At 39.8% G+C, this 24417-nt stretch overlaps 1 protein-coding gene across 2 annotated transcripts in view; it reads left to right on the top strand.

Moving 5' to 3' along the window:
- The window catches only part of Uso1 (USO1 vesicle transport factor), a 60133-nt gene extending 36899 nt beyond the window's left edge, over positions 1-23234 (top strand). The window contains exons 11-25 of one of the 2 annotated variants that reach the window (XM_051198269.1): positions 1394-1482; positions 1879-2033; positions 4188-4399; positions 5766-5786; positions 10347-10457; positions 10788-10906; positions 11034-11215; positions 11545-11666; positions 14127-14265; positions 15067-15230; positions 15926-16012; positions 18671-18769; positions 20207-20314; positions 21498-21713; positions 22214-23234. In XM_051198269.1, the coding sequence (XP_051054226.1) occupies positions 1394-1482; positions 1879-2033; positions 4188-4399; positions 5766-5786; positions 10347-10457; positions 10788-10906; positions 11034-11215; positions 11545-11666; positions 14127-14265; positions 15067-15230; positions 15926-16012; positions 18671-18769; positions 20207-20314; positions 21498-21713; positions 22214-22294 (1905 nt within the window). In that variant the 3' untranslated portion in view covers positions 22295-23234. The remainder of the gene's footprint in view (positions 1-1393; positions 1483-1878; positions 2034-4187; positions 4400-5765; positions 5787-10346; positions 10458-10787; positions 10907-11033; positions 11216-11544; positions 11667-14126; positions 14266-15066; positions 15231-15925; positions 16013-18670; positions 18770-20206; positions 20315-21497; positions 21714-22213) is intronic. The other variant, XM_051198270.1, reaches the window with a different exon arrangement.
- Positions 23235-24417: the final 1183 nt, after the last annotated feature.

The raw sequence follows: 24417 nt of genomic DNA, 5'->3' as shown, positions 1-24417 counted from the left end.
GGCATCCGCCATTGGGCTGTGTTGAGTTTATGTATTTAATGTGTTTATCCACACTGTTCCTGCTAAGCCAAACCATCTAGTGGAAGAGGACATATTGTGTGTCTAACTACATAAGCTCTGACTACGTTTTACAGCTCTGTGTAACTTTACCCTGTGCTCTCCTCACCACACTTCATCCTTCTGCTCCATCCAAGCTGGAGTCCAGCTGCTCATCTCTAGTCCTGGGGTTCCATTCTGAACTTCTGGGATCTCCCTTTCTCTCTGCCTTGATTTGAATTCCTTCTTTATCTGGATTCTAAATCTTTTTCCCCTTTGTTAGGAGTATGTTTTCCTGCCGGCCTTATCCCACTGCCTCGCCAGTCCCAAATAACACATAGAAACGCTGTATTAGATATAAAGTTGTTGGCCAGTAACTAGCATTTCTTATTGGCTAGTTCTATCTTAAATATTAACCCATTTCTATTAATCTAAATATTTCTACGTGGTCTTATCTTACCGGAGAGAGGGGCCGGCATCCTTCTCTCTGTCCTCCATCTTGAATCTCCTCCCTACTTCTTCCTCTCTCCTCCTTGTCTCCTAGTCCCGCCTATCTTGCTTTCCTATTGACCAACAGTGCTTTATTAATTAACCAATAAGAGAAACATATTTACAGAGTGACATCTCCCATCACCCCTTACTTCTTGATTCTTCATCTAATTTTACTAAGTTTTCTAAAAGAAAGTTATAGGCAAATTTGTAAAATCTGAACCTATGAATATCTTTAATTTTTAGTTGATCATAATGGCTTGTTTATTATGTGTAACATATTGCTTTGAAATGTAGTTTCTCTTCTTATTATCTTTTCTTGAAGGGGTTTTTTTTTCCATTTAATCCTTAAGTTGAATGTTCATTGTGTTGTATTTTAAATGTGTCCATTGATTTTATTTTAAATCATTCTTCTGATTTTGGAGGTGGGGGATTGGGGGGATAAGTTTCACCTCTTACAGTACATCATTATTTTAGTTTCCATGAGATCTCTAACTGCATATGGTTAAATCTTTGGTTTGGTTTTGGGTATGAGACTGGGTCTCATGAGCCCAGGTGGCCCCATACATGCTATGGAAATGAGGCTGGCCTTAAACTTGTGTTCTTTGTGCCTGCCTCTCACCCCTCAGTGCTGAGATTACAGGTGTGTGCCACCATGCCAGCAAATGTTGGTTTTATTGTGGGGCCTGGCTGAGCATCCTGATAGGCTCTCCAGAGAGTTTTCTATATGAGAATACTCTAACTGATCTTTTCATGTCTGAATTTTGATATTTAAAAACAAAAGGCAAGGTGTAACATTTTCTTGGGAAACAGGTTTTCCATCTTAGCTTACTTTCCATAGTGTTCTTTTGTTTTTCTTTCTTAACAGACCATAAATACTGTGTCCGAAGTTATCCGAGGCTGCCAAGTCAACCAGGACTACTTTGCTTCTGTGAATGCACCTTCAAATCCCCCAAGGTAAGAATCAGGAAATGCAGGTCCATGTGAGGAAGTGCTAAGCAAGCACTTAGGTGTTAGTGGGTCTCATATGCCCATCTTACTCTCTTTAAAGGTCAGCGTGTGTTTTGGAATGGTCCAGTAGTATAAGGATATTTGTGATTAAGTCTGTGCTTCTGGATAGGGATTAGTAACTAAGACTGTGTACTTCTGTACTTACTACTTGGTTCAGCCACCAACCTTTCAGCTGACACACAAATCACACTACTTGCTTAGACACAGCTCCCTTCTTTGTGAAATGAAGATGGAAATATTTGTTGTAGAGTCCTAGTTATGGTAGTTGAGGCAACAAATGGCTGGTAGTTTGTGTATCTGGGTTGTAATGCTTCTGTTTCTCTCTTCTTTGCACTCTGACAGACCAGCAATTGTTGTTCTTCTCATGTCCATGGTGAACGAAAGGCAGCCATTTGTGTTACGCTGCGCTGTCCTCTACTGTTTCCAGTGCTTTTTATATAAAAACCAGAAAGGACAGGGGGAGATTGTGGCAACACTTCTACCTTCCACTATTGATGGCAAGTAACTTAGTTCTAACTAATATTTAGATGGTAAAATGTTTTTTCCAAGCTTGTATTTGAATCTTTGCCTACATTTTAGCCTTGAATACTTTGACTTGGATGGAAGTCTTAGATGGGATTGGAGGAGAACTGAGTCACACCACACCTGACTATGTGTTGCAGATCTTCTGCTTCTCTTGTGTTATTAAGGTGTGAGGGGATTGTGATACTCATCTGTACATGGGGATGATGTCATTAGAAACATTGTGAAGATTATACATATGCTGCTACACACATAGAGCCATGACTCCAATCGTAGTGAGTAACAAACACCAGTGAATTAGCACTGGGAAGATAAGTCACCCTTAGCTATACTCAGTGATTTGGTCTATTGTTCTATGAAAGAGGACAAACTTTATTTAAGGATTCTCCAGTATTCAGTTTACTTGATGTGTTTAAATGGGTGTTTTTATAACTTTAAAGAGCAATTTGACAAATGCAATTGGAAACTTTAGTGAGTTTATTTTAATTACATAAATATAGGAGGTTGACAAAAATTTAAGTTCAGTGTGTGTGTGTGTGTGTGTGTATGTATGTATGTATGTATGTATATGTTATTTTTTTCTTATTTTACATATCAATCCCAGTAGTTCCCTCTCCCTCCCTCCCATGCCCCGGACCCCCTCCAACCCCATCCCCACCCCCATTTTCACTCCACATGTAGGGTGATGCCTTCTAGGAGGGATCATCAAAATCTGTCAAGTCATTTGGAGTAGGGACTAGGCCCTTGCTCCTGCCTCTAGGTTAAGGGAGTATCCCTCCATGGGGAATGTGCTCCCAAAGTCCTTTCGTGCACCAGGGATACATCCTGGTTCTGTTGTCAGAGGTCCCTTAGACTGCCCAGGCCTTCTAACTGAGACCTACGTTCAGGGTGTCTGCATTGGTCCAATGCTGGTTTCCCAGCTATTAGTCTGGAGGTCCGTGAGCTCCCCCTTGTTCAGGTCAGCTATCTCTGTAAGTGGGAGGTACCCTTGAACAAATTGGTACAGGAGACTGCTTCCTGAACATTACACTAGTAGCACGGACACTGAGGTCGACAATTAATAAATGGGACCTTTTCAAACTGAGAAGCTGCTGTAAGTCAAAGGACACAGTTTACAAGACCAAACGGCAGCCCACAGACTGGGAAAAGATCTTTACCAACCCCACATCTGACAGAGGGCTGATCTCCAAAATAAACAAAGAACTTAAGAAACTAGTCACCCAAACACCAAATAACCCTATTAAAAAGTGGGGTGCAGAACTGAAGAGAGAATACTCAATAGAGGATGTCAAAAAGGCAAAAAGACACTTAAGAAAGTGCTCAACATCCTTAGCCATCAGAGAAATGCAAATCAAAACAACTCTGAGATATCATCTTTCTCCTGTCAGAATGGCTAAAATTAGAAACACCAATGTCTTATGCTGGGGAGGATGTGGAGAAAGGGGAACACTCCTCCACTGCTGGTGGGAGTGCAAACTTATACAGTCATTTTGGAAATCACTATATGCAGTTCCTCAGGAAAATGGGAATTAGTTTACCACAGGACCAGGCAATCCCCCTCTTAGGCATATACCCAAATGATCCACATCCATTCAACAAAGACATAATGTTCATAGCAGCATTATTTGTAATAGGAAGAACCTGGAAGCACCCTAGATGCCCCTCAACTGAAGAATGGATAAAGAAGATGTGGCACATTTACACAGTGGAATACTACTCAGCGGGGAAAAAAAAATCAATGGAATCTTGAAACTCAAAGTCCATTGTGTTTTACAAAAATTGTTTTTGTAAAAGATGCTACCGTAAAGTTATATTTTCTCTGAATGAAAGTAAGATGCTGAAAGTACTGAAATAATGTGCCAATTGTTTTAGAAATGTTGTTTTCCAATAGTTTTCTGTGTTGTTACCATCAGTCTGATGCCTACAGTGTTCTGGTATTTCTTTTGTGCGGCTGCCCTTTTAGGCATCTGATGACAGAAAGGCATCTGTCATCTGTTCCTTTGTGTTTGAAAGTCTTAGATAGTAGGTAACAATGTTTATACTGTTCCTTTGTAGGAAATGGTTCTGTCAAACCTTGTGAGTTTGGGTTTTCCACAGGGCCAGTGTGTAACATTTCTGTCAATTTGCAGCAACAGGTAGCTCAGTCTCAGCTGGTCAGCTGCTCTGTGGAGGCCTCTTTTCTACAGATTCTCTTTCAAACTGGTGTGCAGCTGTGGCCCTCGCCCATGCACTGCAAGGGAACGCTACCCAGAAGGAGCAGCTTCTCAGGGTTCAGCTGGCCACAAGCATCGGCAACCCCCCGGTGTCCCTGCTGCAGCAGTGTACCAACATCCTTTCCCAGGTAAGGTGGAGAGGACCACACAGCTCCTGTGTGTAAGCTCAGGGGTCATGTCAGCAACCAGAGTGAGTGTGGGCCCTCAGAAGGCAAGGGAGAGAAGGAAAGGACATGCTCTCTGACACCAGGAAGTCTTGTAGAATGGAAGCAGTAACTTCTAAAGGAATAATTCTGCAAATAGTGATAAGGACTTTTTTATGATAGGACACAAGTTCTTGGCACAGGTATATTTACTTCCTTCTTAAATTATCTGGGGTTCTTCTTGTTATTTTTCTCTTCTCAGTAAGTGAATTCAGATCCATTGAGGAAAGTAACATAAGTACGATTCATAGTTCTGTGCCTCCATCTTTTCTCCTGAAGCAGTTGGTCATCACCCCCCAAACACAAAAAAAAAAAAACCAGCAGTCTATTACATATACAGTATGTACAGCTTATACTTCCAGTGTCTGTGAGTTCTCACAGTCATAGCAAGATACAGACTGGTGTAACTAAAAATGTTTTGTTCCTTCATCTGTTTAAGGAGAACAAGTGATACATGGTTGCCAAGGCCCTTGGGCATGTCTCCTAGTACATGATTGATCCACATGCACTTAGCCTTGCTTCTGAACAGTTAAAGCCATGCTTTAGCACACTTTGAAGCCAGAGTCCTGAAGGAAACTTAAATTATGGATAAGCCCATTATTCTGTGTCCTGCCCTAGCAGTGGAGGGAGCTCCCCACCCCCCACAGTGCTGTGTCATGGCCTCACCCTGTAACTTCACTTTGCATTGCCTTTTCTTTGTTTTGAACTTTTTGTTGTGTTGCTGGGCATTGAACCCTTCATGCTTACTAAACATCTATCATTGAGTTATACCCCCAGTTACTAGGCCTTTTTTGAGTGTTTTCACTAACGAAATATTATCATTATCCATAGAAGTTATAAGTGAAATCTTTTAAAATAGCTATAATGGGGGGAGAGTTGAATACAGTTTAAATTGGTTTACTTCATTTGCAAATTTATCACTTGTCTCTTAGTGATTTAAAAAATAAATAAAATTTGTAAATCTTTACTTAATGCTTGTCTGTTGAAAACAACTGTGTTTAAGTCAGTCATGAAAACTCTCTGACCATGTTGCCACAGATGCATCCTAGCTTTGTAATTGTAATGATTATATAATGTGAAGGCCTAAGGTGGAGGTGTCTAACCCCCTGAAAGTAGTCACAACACTATAAAATGAACCTTTATGTGCCATCTTTATATAGATTAGGACTTTGCTGTCACTTAGTATCATATCGGCTTAGGTTTGCAGAGACTAAGCATATCTGAGGGATTTTTCTGGACTTGGGTTATTTAAAGCAATGTTTATGAATAATGTCTGACGTATAATTTGCAGGGTGATAAGATCGACAGACGGGTATGTACACTGATAAGTCGAGGCCTTTTCCTCTGACGGGGCTTCTTCTTGGCTTGGGTTTTGCAGTTGGTTTTTAACAGCTTGTTTAAAGTTCTGTTCTACTCACACTTTCATGTGTTGGCAAGCTCGTCTGTCACAGGTGGTCTCTAGTTTCCTCCAATCACTCTTGGACTGGTTACTAAGACTGTGGGAACAACTAAACCTGTGTGCCTGGGCTTCTTCCCGGGGTGCTTGCACTGTCCTCAGATTCCTCAGTTTTGGTTCTTTGTGTTGTCCCCCAAGCTTGTTTCTTTAAAACAACTGAAAGTCACATTAGGGATAAAAGTCTGTCTTTTAATCATTATGTGAAGAAAGAATGTGTGACTTTCTACTATTTACATACTTAAAATGTGCAATAGGAAAATTTTTGTAATTACAATGAGTTTTAAAGATGTATTATAGATTATTTTGGGTATAATTCGTATGCTGCAACTACCTACCATATTGGTTTTATTGTGTTGGAGGGAGAATGTTATTTATGTTATGTTTGGTTTAGTTTTTCTTTTGACAAAGTATTTAACAAAAACCAAAAGTATATCTTAGCATCCTTGTTTAGTTATGTGTTTCAGCTGTAAGTGCAGGTAGCAATAAGTGAGGTCTGGCTAGTAATTATATTTTCATGTGTGAGTATGATTTAGCATGGAGTTATAACTCACACACACATATTTGACAACTTTTACCAGCAGTTTTTGCTTCTTTGTTTTCCTATATGGTTCTGGGGATCAAATTCAGGGCTTGTATGTGCTAGGTAAGTGCTCTACCAGTGAACCACAACCTCCAGCCCCAGAATTTTTGATATTATTATATGTTTTGTAAGTGTAAATGTCAATCACTTAAAAGACAGACATTAAGTTTTTAATTGATTGGCTGTGTTTTTAAACCACTCATAACAAATTGCATTTTTGTAATTTCACCAAAGCTCTTATTCTTTGTTCTTAGAAGCCACTGCTAAAATTGAATCTGATCATAAGACAGGGTCTCATGTAAGCCAAGCTAGTCTTGAACTCACTATGTGGCTGAGGTTGGCCTTGAACACTTGACCTTCCTGCCTCCCCCCAACCCGCCCCAGTGCTATAATTATAGGTAGACCTACTATGTCCAACTTTTAGAACCTTATTTTCATGCAAAAATCCATAAATATTTTAAGTGCTAGCTTTATGTTTACATGAACAGTACAAAAATGCTCAACAATGGGGTAAAAAGGATTTTTATTTAGAAAATGTAGTTGGAAAAGCATAATAGCTAATATTAAAGATTATTTGCATTAACTTCAAATATTTTATTTGTGCCTGAGTGTAATAGTACACACCTGTAATCCCAGCACTTTGGAGGCAGAGTTGGGAGGATCACTGTGTGAGGCCAGCTTGCTATAAATAGTTGAGTCCAGACCAGCCAGAGATGCACATCAAGACCCTGTCTCAGACAGACAGACAGACAGACAGACAAGGGCTGATGAAATGGCTCAGTGAGTAAAGTGCCTACCACACAAGCATGAGGGCCTATGTTTTGATCCCCAGTACTGACATAAAAACTAGATGTGGTGGTGTGCACCTGTAACCCCAGCACTGAGGGTTGGAGGTAGGTGGATCCCGTGGACTCGCTAGCCAGCCAGTCTAGCCAAAAAGGAGAGCTGCAGATCCAGTGAGAGGCTCATTTGACTCAACAAATAGTGTGGAGAAAGGGATGGAAGATTCTTAACACCCTTTATGCACATATACACCACATTGGCTCATGTGTGCTCACACGTACTACCCCTCCTTCTCCCCATCCTGTCCTTCCTCTACTCCACCCTCTCCTTTTCTCCCCATAAGAATCAAAAAACTTAAATGTCTGTATATTTACAGCTTTTTTTTTTTAATCCTTTCAAATCTGTGGTTTCTAATGATTGAGTTATCAGGATGCCCTAAATAATAATAAAATCTGTGGTTTCTAATGACTAAATCCTCAGGATGCCCTAAATAATATGTTCAGTCCCCATTTGTTTTCAGATCTGTAGGCTCTGACAAGAGGTGTGGGCTCATTTTGTATTTCCTAATCTCTGCCCACATTAAGGAGCTTAACTGTTATCTTTTGATATAGTTTACAGCTATTATATATACATATATGTATATATACACACACATATGTGTGTGTGTGTGATTTATTGCATGTAGTGTTTCTTTTGACAAGTTCTCTTAACTCTCTATCTCTCTAACTCTTGTTTTGGATTTTTAAAATCAGTCTTTGATGGCTTCTGCTTCATAAGTTGTTCTTAGAAGGGTGATCTCTAAGGGTTGTAGAGTACTTAAATTCCTATCTTCATTCCTGTGCGTGTTTTTATCTTCCATTTTCATGAATGAACTGTATGCCACACACACCCACTGATCTTTTTTAAGTTTTATTTTAAGTGCACATGTATGCAAGTCTGCCTGCCTACCTTAGCATGCATGGCATGGGTATGAAGGTCAGAGGACAACTTTCATGAATCCATTCTCTTTCTACCTTGGGTTCTGGGGATTGAACTTAAGTTGTCAGGCTTGATAGCATGCACTTATACCTACTGAGTCATCTTGCTAGCTCCCACTTGGTGTTTTCTAGGCAGATATCTAGTTGCCCCAGTATTTTAAAGTCTATCTATAACACACTGGTGGTTGTATGGTACTTTTTCCACACACTAAAATTCTCATTTGTGCAAGTCCATTTGTGGCCTTTGATTCTGTTAACCTCTCTCCATGATCTAGTATTACCTCATTACTATTCCACAGTGTCCTTCGATATTTACACTAGTTTATTTTTCTGTATGATGTTAAAACTCAGATTATTTAGTTCTATGAAAGTAAAATTCTTCAGGGACTTAGATATACCCAGTATTAGAGCCTATGTTTCACATGGGAAGGCCCTGAGTTCACTCTATCACAAAAAGGTGGGAAAGAAGGGAGGAATCTACCTTTTGGTAAATGTGGAATTTGTAAATGTAGCATTTAAATCTACAAAGAACCTTTGAAAAGCATAGCAAAAGTTAATTTATAATTTGGATATTTCTGAAAATTCTTCCAAAATGATGCATTATCATGCTGGTTTTGATTATTTTATTTCAGATTTTGTTTTTTAAAAAGAAAAATAAACCTATAGTTGTATAAATGAGCAATGGCAATGTTATAAATAACATTATACAAGGAGAACTGTGTTGTATTAAAATTTCAAAATCTTGTCGGATACATAATTTTTAACATTATTTATCTGATCTTGGCAACAGTACAGTTGATATATTCAGGGCATTCTTGGTGCTAGTTAACCGCTCTCCTTACTTATGTCTGAGATATATCTTCTGGCACGTGTCACTGGGTTTGCAGCATAGTTTTTCATTTTCTTACTTGAGAATAATATTTTCTTATGGAATTTTAATGGTTTAGGAGATTCTTTTTGTGCTTTTTTTTTTTTTTTTTTTTTTTTTTTTTTATGTTTTTGGATTTTGGTTTTGGTTTTTCAAGACAGGGTTTCTGTGTAGCTTTGGAGCCTGTCCTGGTGGCACTTGCCAGGTAGGTCAGGTTGACCTTGAACTCACAGAGATCCACCTGCCTCCGCCTCTGCCTTCCGCCTTCCAAGTGCTGGATTAAAGGAGTGCACCACCACTACCCAACTTCTTTATGTTTTTTGAAGAAGGAAGAATTTTTTCCTTTATCAAGAACTTGCTTTTAAAATTATGAGATTCCCTTGCAGTGTATCTACCTACCTTTCACTTTCACTTCTCAATAAAATCTCTCACTATTTTGCTAATTTTTAAAAAAAATGAAATATTAATTTGTCTGGAACATTTATTTTTGTTTTTATTTTGTAATTAAGTTTTTTTTCATCCAATATGTTTTGATCATGTTTTTCCTTTCCCCAACTTCCCAAATCCTTCCCACCTCCTTATCCACTCAACTATATTCAGAACATTTATTTTTGATCATATATCTTGGGATTGGTCTTTTAAAGCTCCTACATTATAATTTTGTTCTGAGTATCACATCTTTTACTACCACTATTTATGTATAGAGAGTCGTGTAGCTCAGGCTGGCCTTGAACTTACTACGTAGTCCAGGATGGATGACTCTGAACTTCTGCTCCTCCTATGTCTGCCTCCCAAGTGCTTTGATTACAGGCATGCACCACCACACCTGCTTTTGTTCAGTGCTAAGGATGGAACCCAGGGCTTCATGCATGTCAGGCAAGCACTGTACCAACTGAGCTGTATTCCCAGCCAGCCACCACTCCTGTGTTAAGTGGACACTTGTATTGGTGAATACGAATCAGTTCTGATTTTTGCACTGTGTTTATTTGGGGAAGTGTAGCTTGTGATAGACACAAAAATTTATTCTTTAGTTCAGTTTTTAAATCCAGCTTCCTTACACATCTCATGATGCTGAAGGTTTTTTGTTTGTTTGTTTGTTTGTGTTGTTTTTGTTTTTTGTTTTGACATGAAAGGGAAGGGATGTTAGGCTAGCTGTGAATTTGAAAAAAATAAATTCACAAAGTGGTTTCTGTCAATTTATTTTGCAGGGAAGCAAAATACAGACAAGAGTTGGGTTGTTAATGTTGCTTTGTACCTGGCTGAGCAGCTGTCCCATTGCAGTAACACACTTTCTTCACAATTCGGCCAATGTTCCATTCGTATCCTTTATGTTTTAGTATCATACATGTAAGTAACTTACATCTTGCAACTTGCTGAAACTTGTAAATGTTATGGAGATGTAATGATGCATGCTTCAGCTGTGTGTGTATGTGTGTTTAGTTTTTTATGGTATACTGGCTTTTTATGGTATACTGGTAGAAAATCTTACATAAGATACATATTAAATTCAGGTTTCAGAGGGAGGGAGAGGGAACTGGAATCAATATGTAAAAATAAGAAAATAATAAATATATATAAAAAAATAAATTCAGGTTACAAATAAAATGTTTGCAATACTACATTTAACAACTCCTTAACAAAGGTGTCAGCTTACAGGACAAATTGCAGAAAATCTCGGAGAAGAAGAGCAGTTGGTCCAAGGCCTATGTGCCCTTCTTTTGGGCATTTCAATTTATTTCAATGATAATTCACTAGAAAACTACGTGAAGTAAGTAAGAGCAAAATTGCCCTCTAATCATCCAGGGATAATGACTCCATCCCCCCCCCCAAAGTATAAATAAACCAAGCTTCTAGTTTTGCTGTCTTTTAAGCATCTCATATGTTTATCTATGTAGAGAGAAACTAAAGCAACTAATAGAGAAGAGGATTGGCAAAGAGAATTTCATAGAGAAACTAGGATTCATTAGCAAACATGAGTTATACTCCAGAGCCTCACAGAAACCCCAGCCAAACTTCCCAAGTCCAGAATACATGATATTTGATCACGAGTTTACAAAGCTGGTGAAAGAACTTGAAGGTAAGATGTGAAGGTTATACCTACGCAAAGCCATTGTGAGTGCATGTATGTTTGGATGTGGATGAGTGATGAGCCAGGAAGTTCATCTGCAGCACATGGAAAGACTTTGGATTCTGTAAGATTAGAAAGTACTGCATGACTGTCATGACTTACGCTATTTTTACTCACTAAATCCTAAAATGTAAGTTGTTTGCAATGCTTAAAATCAAGTTGGGGTATAATAAGTGAATGGTGGAAAGTAGATTTAGCTGCTGTGCTGTCCTGAGTACAGTCTGCAGAACCACAGGGAAACCATTCAGTTCAGAATTTAAGTACATTTTCTTCTACAGGTGTTATTACTAAGGCTATTTATAAGTCCAGTGAAGAAGATAAGAAAGAGGAAGAGGTAAAGAAGACACTAGAACAGCATGACAACATTGTGACTCACTATAAGAATATGATTCGTGAGCAAGTAAGTACCAACAGATTGGCCTCTCTCGTGACTGACAACAGCTCCCTGCTGGAGGGAACACTGCTCCTCTGCCACGTTTCAGATGGAGGAGGGATGCAGAAAGTAAATTTCACTCTTTTCAAAAGCATCTGTTCATTAAATTGAGCATTTTCTATGTAGCCATTGTGCAGGATATTATGGATCAATACATGGATCAGATGTATTGTCTTGTCATTTTCAGGTTGAGAAACACATGTCTAAGTAATTGTGGCATATATATTACAGCAGATTAAGCATAGTGCTCAAGCAATCAGAGGTGTAGCAACGCTCAGTCTGAGCTCTGAAAGAACCTAGGGATAGATAATTCTCTACAAGAGAGGTGGGGAAGAGAGGCAGGAGATGGCCTACAGTACAGTGAGTCTGTAGTTGCTGGCATGTACCTAGAGAGGCCTCTGGCTGTGTGAAGGAGACATTTGAGGACAAAGGCTAGAGGGAGGCAGTCCAGGGAAGGAGGCTATTGTGGTGGTCTGCCATCAGGGGATATTAGGATACTGATGGTAACAGTGATGACGCTTGCTGCCTTCTGTGAACTCAGCATCTTTTAAGTACTATGTCATTTCCTCTTCACAGAATCTCTATAAGTAGAGACTAACGATACTTGGTTTAGGAGAAATGGGGAGTCTGACTTAGTTACTCTCCCAACAATTTCAAGAATTGTTAGAACCAAATTCAAGTGCATGTGCTTTAGTAGCAGTGTAAAACACATACTGTGCTGTGGCAGGGATGGACCTGAGAGCTGTGGAAACTGAAGGTCAGTTCCCCTGCAGGTGTTAAGGTACAGAAAGGGTAAAATGTCCCTGAATGTGGTCCTGTTAGATAAGCAGCTCTGTAGAGTAGATGCAGAGAGTCATCAACTGATGCTCCCTCACAGTGTCTTTTACTCACATTGTATTGCACATCTTAAGCCTCTGTTATGTCCCTTAAATTCAGTTTCTTATCTTGATATATAGTGTGGTGATTACAGTACTATCTAGAAAATTAGATTACTGATGTCATTAAAAGAAATTTAACAGCCCATTTATCTTCTTACCTGGATGTGGGTTGTTGTACACACACACACACACACACACACGTGCTCCTAACCTCTGAGCCATCTCTCCAGCCCCCTTGAGATTTTAAATTTATGAGTGATAATAGAACTATATACTTAGTGTTCGCTCTCAGCCTTTCAGTGTTTAACCAAATCAATAACCTAGAACCAATCTTTGCTCAAAATTTGAGTCATCAAACTATTCCAGCTACAGATTTTTAATCTATGACTTGGTTCAGATACTCTCATTTTTAGTTTATGAATATAATACTTTTGGAAGAACAAAAAATAAATAACTTGAGATGTGGTATATAGCTTACATTTGGGACTGATAAGGTTGATTTAGAAAGAAAAGAGTTTTGACATAATTGCTGACTTATAAAATTCACATTTTATACATTCTATCCACTTAAATCCTGTAAGATTTAATAACCATCTAGCACCACAATAATGCTTACATCCTTTGAATAACATCTGAAAATTCATCCTAAGGAAATTCTCCAAAATTTAGGAAAAAGAAAAACCATTAAATGAACAACTATTTGAATGTTATAATATAATTTTGAAAAGTGGAAATTAACGTCAGTGTTAAACATTTAATATGACTTGTATAATATCGGCTTGATTAGTTATTAAGTGAGATTTAAAATTATGGCTATACAGCTAGAAAGATGACTCATCAATACCAGAGTTGGGATCTCAGCACCCATATAACCAACTAAGTGCCCAATGCTCCTGTAACCCCATCTTGGAGCAGAGCAGAGACAGGAGGATCACAGGGACTTGCTGGCTTTCAGCCTAGCCAAGAAAACATGTCCATGCAAATACACTCGTACACATTAACAAGTAAATGTCATAAATTAAATAATATAGATGTATATGTGTATATTTACTAAGTTTCTTAGTTTGGTATAAATTTCTTAAATTTCATAGCCCCCAAATGAATTTTGCTTTGACTTTGTTTTGTTTTGTTTTTTTAAACAAACAGTTTTATTTGGTTTTCTTAGGTAACAGCAGTCAGATTGCAGGCTGTGGAGCCCTGCTTGAAACTTGTGCATAATGATTGCCTTTGCACATGTATTTAAGTCCCAATGCTTAGCTATTGATTGAACATGAAAATGTTGAGTGTGGCCAGGCAGTGGTGGTGCACAACTTTAGTCCCAGCACTCAGGAGGCAGAGGCAGGTGGATCTCTGTGAGTTCAAGGCCAGCCTGGTCTACAAGAGCTAGTTCTAGGTCAGCCTCCAACCACAGAGAAACCCTATCTCCAAAAAAAAAAGGGGGGGGGGGAGAAAATGTTGTGATTTTTTTTTTTTTTTAAAGCCTGTATATTTTGTGTTTAGGGCTAATTAGTATGAAATGAAAATATCTGGATTATAATTTGTTTCACAGGACCTACAGCTAGAAGAACTGAAGCAGCAAGTTTCTACACTGAAATGTCAAAACGAACAGCTGCAAACAGCGGTCACACAGCAGGCATCTCAGATTCAGCAGCACAAGGATCAGTATAACCTCCTTAAAGTCCAGCTCGGTGGGTTTGGTGTTCAGGCCACTCTGTCCTCAGCTGGACAGACAGCTTCTGTGATGAACTCTTAAGTTAGAACATAATGCAGTATGGCTTGTATATTCAGAAATTCTAAGACAAGCCAAGAGCTGGTGGCATACTCCTTTAGTCCCAGCCAGAAGCAGGTGGTCTCTGAGTTCGAGGCCATCCTGCTACAAAACGAGTTCCAGGACAGCCAGAGCTGTTACACAGAGAAACCCTGTCTCGAAACACCCCCCCCCCCCCCCCCCAAAAAAAGTAGCTAAGACCAGATCTTTCCGGTTTGCAGTCCAGTCTCCAGCTCCCTGTTTGACTGTCTGGTACACGCTGCTTTGACTCACCATATAAGTTCCCCAAAGTGATCCTAAACCACAGTTCTGTTGGAGATTGGCTGATAAGAGTATTTCAGCCAGTTCCACTCTAAAGTTGAAAAATAGCATTCATGTCATCTGAAAAGTAAATGAAATACTGTCTCTATAAAATTTTGTTTCAGCCCCAGGCAGATAGGTGAGAATTGACATTTCTCATTTTCAAAGGGTGGTTTTCGTATAAGTCATTATTGTCTGTGGCTGTGTGTGGGCATTTGGGTGCTGCTGGGGTCTGGGCCTGACCTTGTAAACCCTCCTTTACTTGGCTAGGGGGGAGCACCAATGTGGTCACCTTGCCAGTTCACTGCACTAAGGAGACATCCACTGCAGTGAATCTTAGGAGATCCCATTTTCGTTTTCTAGTCCCAAAGGTAAAAAGATTGTTTGACACCAGCTTTCCCAATGTTGTTCCTGTTTATAGGAAAAGACAGTCACCATCAAGGCTCGAACAGTGATGGGACCCAGGTGAACGGCATTCAGCCAGAAGAGGTCAGTCGGCTGAGGGAAGAGCTCGAAGAGCTGAGAAGTCACCAGGGGCTCTTACAAAGCCAGCTAGCCGAAAAGGACTCTTTGATAGAGAATTTAGTAAGTAGACATTAAAAAAGAGATGTATTAAGAGGTCAAGAGGAATTTCATTATCTTACTTGTTTGTTTTTCTGGGTTTATATGTTTTCTCTTGAGACAGGGTCTCTATGTAGCCCTGGTTTTCCTGGCACTTGGTGACTAGACTAGGCTGGACCTGCTACTTCTGCTAGGAGTAAAGGCTTGAGCAACCCCCCCTCAGCTTGATTTTTTTTTCCCCCTTTTTTTCCTTAAACGATGTGGTGCAGGCATGGACACTCAAGTCATAGCATGGAGGTCAAAGGACAGTTTTCAAGAGAAATTGATGTCAGGAATGGGTATCAGGAATCAAAAGCTATTTCAGGCTTGATGGCGAGTACCTTTACATGCTGAGCTATCTCACTGGCTAGTCACACTTAAAATGAGATATTTCCTTTAATGTGGAAGTAAATACCTGCTTCTGTGCTTGTGCCCCTTACTACTTGAGGAACATGTTTAGATATAATGACTCACTTGATGTAAGTGTAACTTCTGAAGCTGTGGAAAGCTATAGACCATCAGCAAGTGCTGTGTTCAAATAGAATCTTACAGACAACAGTTAAATCTTCATGTGAAATCCTCTGGTGAGCTTCTGTAAGACTTGGCTCTGTGTGTGTACTTCTGCTTTCCTTTCTCTTCAGGTTTACTTATTTCATAGTTTATTTCTCTGTTCATTGTAGAGATCTTCACAAGCGTCTACCGTGAATGAGCAGGCATCAGTAACAGCTTCACCCAGAGATTCGGAGCAAGTTGTAGAATTAAAGCAGGTAATTTTCTATCTTGAGCCCAGTTCCAATAGAGTAACATCACTGTAGTTATATTGTTCTAGAACTCCATTGTCAGGAATAATAAAATTTGATAATTAAGACAGCTTTGAAAATCCAGAAGCCGTATTTACCTTGATGATAATGTTGTTTCATCTTTTATTGGTTGGTTTTAAACTTTGTACATTTATTAATTTCTTTATTTCATGCTATGAACATGTGCACACAGCTTTTGTTGCAAAGTGTACGTCTGGAAGTAAGGACACTTACTCTATCACAAAGGATTGGATTCCGGTAGTCACCCACCGTGCCATCTGGCTAGCCCAGCTTCTTGTTTCTTTGCTCCTCTTTTCTGTTCCTCCTTCCTACCTTCTGTTCTAAAGGAATGTATGCTTGTTTGAAAAGAGAAATCAGGCCACACTGCTGTGCTACCTAATGTCTCCTCCAATAGTCAGCTGTCCTCATTCACAGACACGGCTATCTGAGAAGTATGACCACACTGTGCCTTATATCACCAGCACCCGATGCATCTCAAACTAGTCAGAGATTGTGTCTTATGCATTAATATTTTGCCTGCATATATGCACAAAAGTGTACCATATACATGCAGTGCTCACAGGCCCAAAGAGGGCATTCAACCCCCTGGAACTGGAGTTAGAGCTGCAATGTGGGTGCTACTAACCAATCTCAAGTCCTCTGCAAGAACAGCAAGTACTCTCCAATTTCTCAGAGCTTATCTTCAAATCAGTTGTCGTTTACAGTCTTTTTAGGTCTCCAGCATTTGTTCACAATGTATTGCTTGTGCAAGCAAGATTAATGTACTATTTTGATTTTACTGAGTTTGCCTATTAATGCTAAAATAATAAATTAGAGCAAACTGTTATTAATGTGTCACTTATTTTGTAAATTCCAAATAAAAAGTCTTAGTTATGTTTCTCAGTGAAACTTTGATAGAATATTTTGTAAAAGGAAATTGCCTGTTAGTTATTTTTACTTTTCCCAATTTTCTTTTGTAAGTGCATGTGTGAGTGCATACATGAGTGCATGTGTGTGGTAGGTTTTGGGTTTAGTTGTTGTTTTCAGACAAAGTCTCTCTATGTAGCCCTGGATGTTCTGTAACTTGTGGGGGAGATCAGGCTGGCCTCAGACTCACAGAGATCCTCCTGCCTTTGCCTCCCAAGGGTTGGTATAAAGGTGTGCACCATCATACCCAGCAAATACACATTTTTTTAAATTATGGCTTTTCAGGGTTTAATGGCAACATAGACTCTACTTATTATATTGCATATTACAAAATACTGCACAGGGATAGGGAGATGACTCAGAGGTAAAATGCTTGCTGCACAGGCATGAGAACTTGAATTGGAATTTGCCCCAGCATCCACATAAGAGGAAGGCAGGCACATGTCATATACCTGTAGGTCAGGAAGATCCTAGGGGATGGCTCTTCAGCCAGTCTGACCGAAACAGTGAGCTCCAGGTTCAGTGAGAGACTGCCGCAAAAAACAAAGTGGAGAGCAAGTGCCAACCCCTGGCCTCCACACAGGCAGCATCACACACTCTCCCCCCCCCATCTCTGTCTCTCTCTCACACACACACACAGTCTGTCACACTCACATTCTCTATCTTACACACACACACTCTCACACATACATTCTCTTTATGACACACAATCACACACATATACTCTCTCTCAAACACACATACTCTTTCTCACACACACTCTCTCTTACCCTCTCTCACATTCTCTCTCTCTCTCTTACATACACATACTCTCTCCCTTTCTCTCTCACACACACACCATAAGCACAGAAAATGATCCATGACATCATTGGCTGCATATTATTTTGCTAATCGACAATAGGAAGCAAAGTAGAGAAAAGGCATGAGTGTATACAATAGACATATGAAGAAAAGCATTATTCCATGCTGTACCTTGCCACCAGACATGTGTCCAGACACTGCCCGATGTCCTTGCTTTTCTGTCATTGTATTTGGGTGGAGGAGGCCAATAAGAAAATTAGAAAGTTTAACAACATGAACTGACTTCTTGCTTCAGTTTGGTGGCAGCACTGCTGCTGTCATGTTGGTGGCCCCTCACCCAGAGCTGTCCAGCTCTACAGTTGCAAATACTAAGCATGTAGGCTTCAGCCAGTAGTGAGATGCATTAGAGCTGGCAGGAATCGGATGGCTGTCTCATAATAGACTTGAACCAGCCCTCAGTGTTTAAACGCATTTTTACCATTCTTCTTAAGATATCTAAGGGTATCAGGAGGCTACAGATTCCTTGTAAATCAGGTGCCAGCCTTGCTTTTAGGGTTCCCAGCTGTATTTTCAGTCACCAGTGCATTTCCTTCTGAAACTCTACAGGTTCCTTTCCTTGTCCTTATGCCTGACCGGTTTCTTTTCTTCCCTTATTTCTCCATTTATGAGGTGGGAGGGGGAGAATAGGGTCTCAAGAAGAGACAGAGATAAACAGATGTGTTTCATTTTCCATCTTGAAACTGACATAAAGAGTAGTTCTCTAGAATTAAATTTTGAAACGTGTAAGTTGTGGTTTTTGAGGCTAGTGTCAAGAAAGGATTTTTCTCCCTGTAAATAAAAATTTCCTAAATGAAAGTAGTGCTGTTTCCATCACAACTCTGCTGTTCTTATTTCCAGGAGCTGACAGCATTAAAGTCCCAGTTGAACTCACAGTCTCTGGAGATCACCAGACTCCAGGCAGAGAACCATGAGCTGCTCCAGAGAGCTGAAGCCTTGGTGAGTCATCTTTGTCTCTTCCATAGGTAGTGAGATGAGTCTTTACTACTCATTAGCCAGAGACTTCATGGTAGCCTTTCCCCCTCGCTCCCTCCCTCCCTCTCTCCATTTCTCTCCTTTTTTGTTGTTTTCTTTGTATTTGCTGTATGGACTGACTCATTTAGTTTACTGAGTGGGGTTTTTTTTTTTGGACTGGTATAACACCCCATTTCCATCCCTTTATGTCCAAGCTGACAGCTTCTCTACTGCTATAAAATTATCATCAGAGATGAACCAGCACACAAGAAAGCCCTCCACATTACCTCATCTGTGTCTCTGGTGTCTGCTCAGTGAGTTGATTGCATACACCAGTGTAATCACTTACTAAAAGGTGACCCCCCCCATGCCTTCCCCAGAACATACTTTCTTATAGTTAGTAATCTGGGTAATCTGCAAATTCCACAATTTTTCATTTTTACATAATCATTTGTAAGTTTCTCTCCTCTTAATATTTTATTCTAAACTGCAAAGAGAAATGAGACTGTACAATATAGTACTTTATTTAGGAAAATCAGCTATGTCAGTGATTCAGGTTATTCACTTATGCCGAGCATAGTGATGACTGAGTTAGAGCCCAGCTTGGGCAACGCTGCAAGACACATTCTAATACAGACACATGGACCAACAGAATGACTGATCGGTTGGCCTGTGCTCTCCCAAAATACTAAGCCACAATTTTACCATGTTCTTTGCTGCTCTAGAACAGGGTCTGTCTTTCCTCTAATTCCCAGTAATATGCTTTGCATTTCTCTCTGTGATCTCACCAGAAGCACATTTAACTTTTATACTTCTACCAACATTCTCTTCATGTATGTGCAAAAAACTAAAAATTCTCTCTGTAGCTCTTCTTTTCTTACAAATCCCTTTCAGAATTATTTTTAATGTTCATATTTCTATCAGTAGTTTCTTTGAAGTAATTTAAGCTTTGTCTGATTTGCACTCAACACTCCATCCACCACCCCGTTCCAAAGCCACTGTCAGATTTTTAGGTGTCTGTTTAAGCGATACCCCACTGCCCAGAATTTTATAGAGAAAAGGTGGGTCCTAAGAGGTTTTGATTCATAGAGCACTTAAAATACTTGCATTTCACCAGCTAACGACCTTTGGGTGGGTTTAGTACCTGAGGTGACAGGAGCTTCCGAGGTAAAGACTTGAGGGGTGAGCCTCTGGATCCCGGTGCTGGTGCTTTTCTGCACTGAGCTGGATGGTACTTGGCCACAGTGGGCCAGCTCATCTGTCACAGCATTTGTTGCTTTCACATAAAAACACAAGGAATTGTGTTGTCTTGTTTGTTATCTGTCCTTTGAAACAAAACTTCTAAAGAGCAAGAAGACATACACACTTACAAAGTTATATCATTTGTAACTTACTTTTTTTTTTTCAAATTCGTATTTTCAGGCAAAGTCTGTCCCTGTTCAAGGAGAGAGTGAGCATGTGACGACTGCTAAAACTACTGATGTAGAAGGAAGGCTGTCTGCCTTGCTTCAGGAAACGAAGGAATTAAAGGTTGGTTTTGGTAAAACTGCTATTTATTATACATAATATGAGACAAATTCTGGAAAATCTGTTACATTTCATCTCTGAACCCCTTAGGCTTGTAAAGAAAACTGGAAGTTAGGGGTTTTCTTTTATTTTATTTTTTTTCAAGATTCAGTAGACCAGACTGGCCTCGAACTCAGGCCCACTTCCCTCTGCATTCCAAGTGTTGGGATTAAAGGTGTGTGCCTCCACCCCCAGCAAATTTTCTTATCAACATCAGTGTTTAGTCATAACAAAATTAGGGCAACAAATTTGGCTAATACAAAAACCACATGTAGCCAGACATGGTGGCACACATCTTTAATCCTAGCACTAAGGCGGAGGCAAGGGCATGGGTTCCAGGCCAGCCAGAGATGCATAGGGAGACTATCTCAGAAAACAAAGTAAGATACAGACTCGCACAGGGCTGAGGAATATTGACAGACATATCAGAATAGGCAGCATGAAGAAGAGTGGGGTGACATTCATAAACTGAAAAGGATGATGTATAGTTACACTTTTTAAATTATATGTAAGTTTTATGGTATGGTTTTATTTAAAACTATCCTTTCCGTTTAACTCTCAGAATAAAATGGGATTTTTTTTTTTCCCTTTTTTGAGTTTTGAGTTCTAATTCTGATGCCAACTGGCTTCTATAAATGTTATTTCTCAGCATTTAGGCAGGGGTGGCTAAGGATTGGACTTTGTACTCTGTTCATTGTGGCTTTCTTAGTATGTGTTTTAAGAGTTATGTACCTCCATTTCCCAGCCAAGTACCTCAGACTGAACAGTTGTCTTAATGTTAGTTACCGTCACATTCCTGTGACCAGAGATCCTGAGAGAAGAACTTAAAGGGGCTAAGGTTTATTTTGGGTCACGGTTCACATGTCACAGTCCATAATGGCCGGGAATGCAAAAGCATTTCACAGCTTGGTGGCAGAAATGTGAGGTGGCCAAACGGTGGCAGATAGAACATGACAGCTCCAGACAGACCAGCAACAGATAATCACCTTCAAGACCCACTGCTAGTGATGTGAATGTGCCACCGTGAGCCAGTGGGGGACATTCATGCCGAAACCATAACATACAGTGGTTTGTCACTGATAGAAACTGTTATGAGCTTTGGAAATGAGTACTGATTTTAGATCACTGCTTGTCCCCTTTCTTCCAGAATGAAATTAAAGCTCTGTCTGAGGAGAAAACTGCCATTAAAAAACAGTTGGATTCATCTAACAGCACCATCGCCATTCTGCAAACGGAGAAAGACAAGTTAGACTCGGAAGTGACCGATTCTAAGAAAGAGCAAGATGATCTCTTGGTACTCTTGGCCGATCAGGACCAGAAAATCCTGTCACTGAAGAGTAAACTCAAGAACCTCGGCCATCCAGTAAGACTGAAATATTTCCACAAGTGTTCTAGATTTGTAAAGCATGTTCCAAGTTTAATGTTGCATGGGAAAGTTGTGCTGTATGTTAGCCAAGAATGTTATTATCTGTAGTTCTCGCTGTACAGCGAATTGGTCTGAGATAAATCAAATTCTCTTTGCAATATTTGAAGCCTAGAGCCTAGAAAATAGGTGGTTTCATTGCTCCTGGGTAGTAAGGCTCATCCTCAAGGGTGGGTTGTGTGGTCATTGTTTTTACCACAGTAGGTTCAGATTCATGGATAGAAAATTGTGACCATTTATCATTAAAGTTAACTGAATAGCATTACCCATTCATGTTGAAAATGACAAGGAGCCCTGAGCATTTTGAAGTCAAGGGAATCTGATTTTAATATGTCAGACTATTAATATTAATAATTAGCATATGTGTTTCACATGTGTATATTTATCTGTGTATATTATTACAATGTGTGTACATGAACAAAACTGTATTTTCCCCTTAGGTTGAAGAAGAAGATGAATCTGGAGACCAAGAAGACGATGATGATGAAATGGATGATGGTGACAAGGACCAGGATATCTAGCTTTAAACTCTAGGGATGGTAGAGATTGTGTCATTACTTTGAAGAAGTCTTAAGACAGTGCTTTGGTTTGCCTCCACAAAAAAATAAAGATTTAGAACCAGGCAGAAAGCATTCACTAATAAGATTATTGATGTATAATTTTTTTTTTAAATATTACTTCCCATGTGGAAAACTCAAAAACTCTAACTTCATGTGGAAGTTTTATTTATGTTCATCTGAACTCTCCCAAAATATAATTTGTAAAGAGCATCAGGCTCCAAAAATAGACCATTTGAAGGTGCGTGGCTGTGATGCAGTCTGCTTTATTGGTTCATTGGGTGTGTGGTGGCGATGCAGTCTGCCTTATTGGTTCACTGTTTGCTTTTCAGAATCTGTGACTTCAGTCCTAACACATTGGATTTAATGTGTACTGAATGGGAATCATTGTTTCTAAATCAGCACTTGCATTCTCAGCTGATAATTTTGTTGTAAAGAAAGGATTCTACTTAAAGACAGGCTAGCCTGGGTTCAGGGTCATGTGTGTCATCACCCCACCCACCCCAGTGTCTTCCAGAAGAGCAGGATAGGACAGTGTAGAGTGAGTGCTTGCCATCCAACAGGGCCACATTCCGCCTTCGGAAGAAAGGAAACACTGTCCCTGAGTGTGGAGGGCTGTTCTAAGAAACTGCTGCAATGTGTTCACATGGCTGCTTTTCTTTGTGTTTAAGCTAAAGACGGAGAAGAGATTATAGTCAGCACTTCATCTAGCTGGGATTTAGTATTGTTTGATGATCACAAAACACGTTCTTAGTTTTAAAAAGACTCAAGCTATGATTTATATAATTTATTGGCATTTTTTGCTGAATAGGTGTAAGTCAGATAATAGATTTTTAAAAAGCAAATGAAGCAATGTGTCAAAGTCTAATGTTTTCATAATAAAAATAGATATTATGTTCACATACTCCCTGTCATGATTCCCTTTGTTTAGATTTTAAGGAAGTAGTTTCTCATAAGGAGTAAATGAGATGCTAAGGAGAGGCCTTGTTTTAGTCACTGCGCTGCTGCTGGTGAAGGACCCCAAAACCAAGGCAGCTCCTACAAAATGAAGTATTTAATAGGGGCCTTGCTGATTTCGAGAGACTCACTGCTCTGTGCGTTTAATGCTGTATCCACTTGGTAGGATAAGAGAAACATGGCCTCTCCTAAGGGTTCTGGGCCTGATAGCAGTGCCAGGCAAGGTTTTATTTGCTGGAACCTCAAATCCAATTGAAAAGTGTTTGGTCACACCTATGACATTTGTGCCACTTACGTAACAGTAGGCACAGCGTGCCAGGCCAGTTATTGTGATAGTTGCAGCATTCACAGCTGGGTAAAATGTATTGTATTTCTCCTCCAGTAATGTGTAGAGCACAATACAGCACTTTGAAAGTCAGCCAGTAAAGATGAAGTTTCCAGGTCAGTACCAACTTGGTTTCTCCATGTCCTATGACTCAGGCATGAGGTGTCTTCAGCAAGAGGGTCAAATTCTGGGGGGGGGGGGTTGATATTTTTACATTTAGACTGGAATTCTTAGCAACTATTTAAAAGAAGTATTAATAGATTTAGCAGGGTGTGGTAACTCATAGACATTGGAGGTTAAAGCAAAGAGGCTTGCCACCAGTTGTAGGCTGCTGTGCTATATAGTGAGTTCCAGGACTATATAATTCAGAATACCCAGAAAACATGGAGCTGGGTAGGAGCAGCTGGGGAGATAAGTGCTGCTCTTCCAGAGAACCCAAGTTCAATCATAGCACACACATAGCAGCTTTCAACTATCTAACTCTAGTTCCAGATGTCCATCACCCTCCCTGACCTTCTTGGGCAGCAGTATGCATGTGGTGTGCAGATGTGAATGAATGCAGGCAAACACCAAATGAATAGGACCTTGAGGAATTTACTTAACGCTGGATAGTGAAGGCTGGAACTAGTTTCTATCATTTGTCCTGAGCACAGGGCTGACTTGCGAAGTTCACTAATGGGCACAGACTTTTGAGAGAGAAGTAAGTAGTCATCTGTCTTTATAAAAGGAAATGGTTGGGGCTGGCTGGAGAGATGGCTCAGAAGTTAAGAGCACTGACTACTCTCGGAGAGGATCTGAGTTCAAT

This window comes from Phodopus roborovskii, unplaced genomic scaffold (genome assembly GCF_943737965.1).
Source record: "Phodopus roborovskii unplaced genomic scaffold, PHOROB, whole genome shotgun sequence".
Taxonomy (NCBI): domain Eukaryota; kingdom Metazoa; phylum Chordata; class Mammalia; order Rodentia; family Cricetidae; genus Phodopus; species Phodopus roborovskii.
The sequence above is the reverse complement of the archived record's forward strand: the minus strand, read 5'-3'. Positions and strand labels throughout refer to the sequence as shown.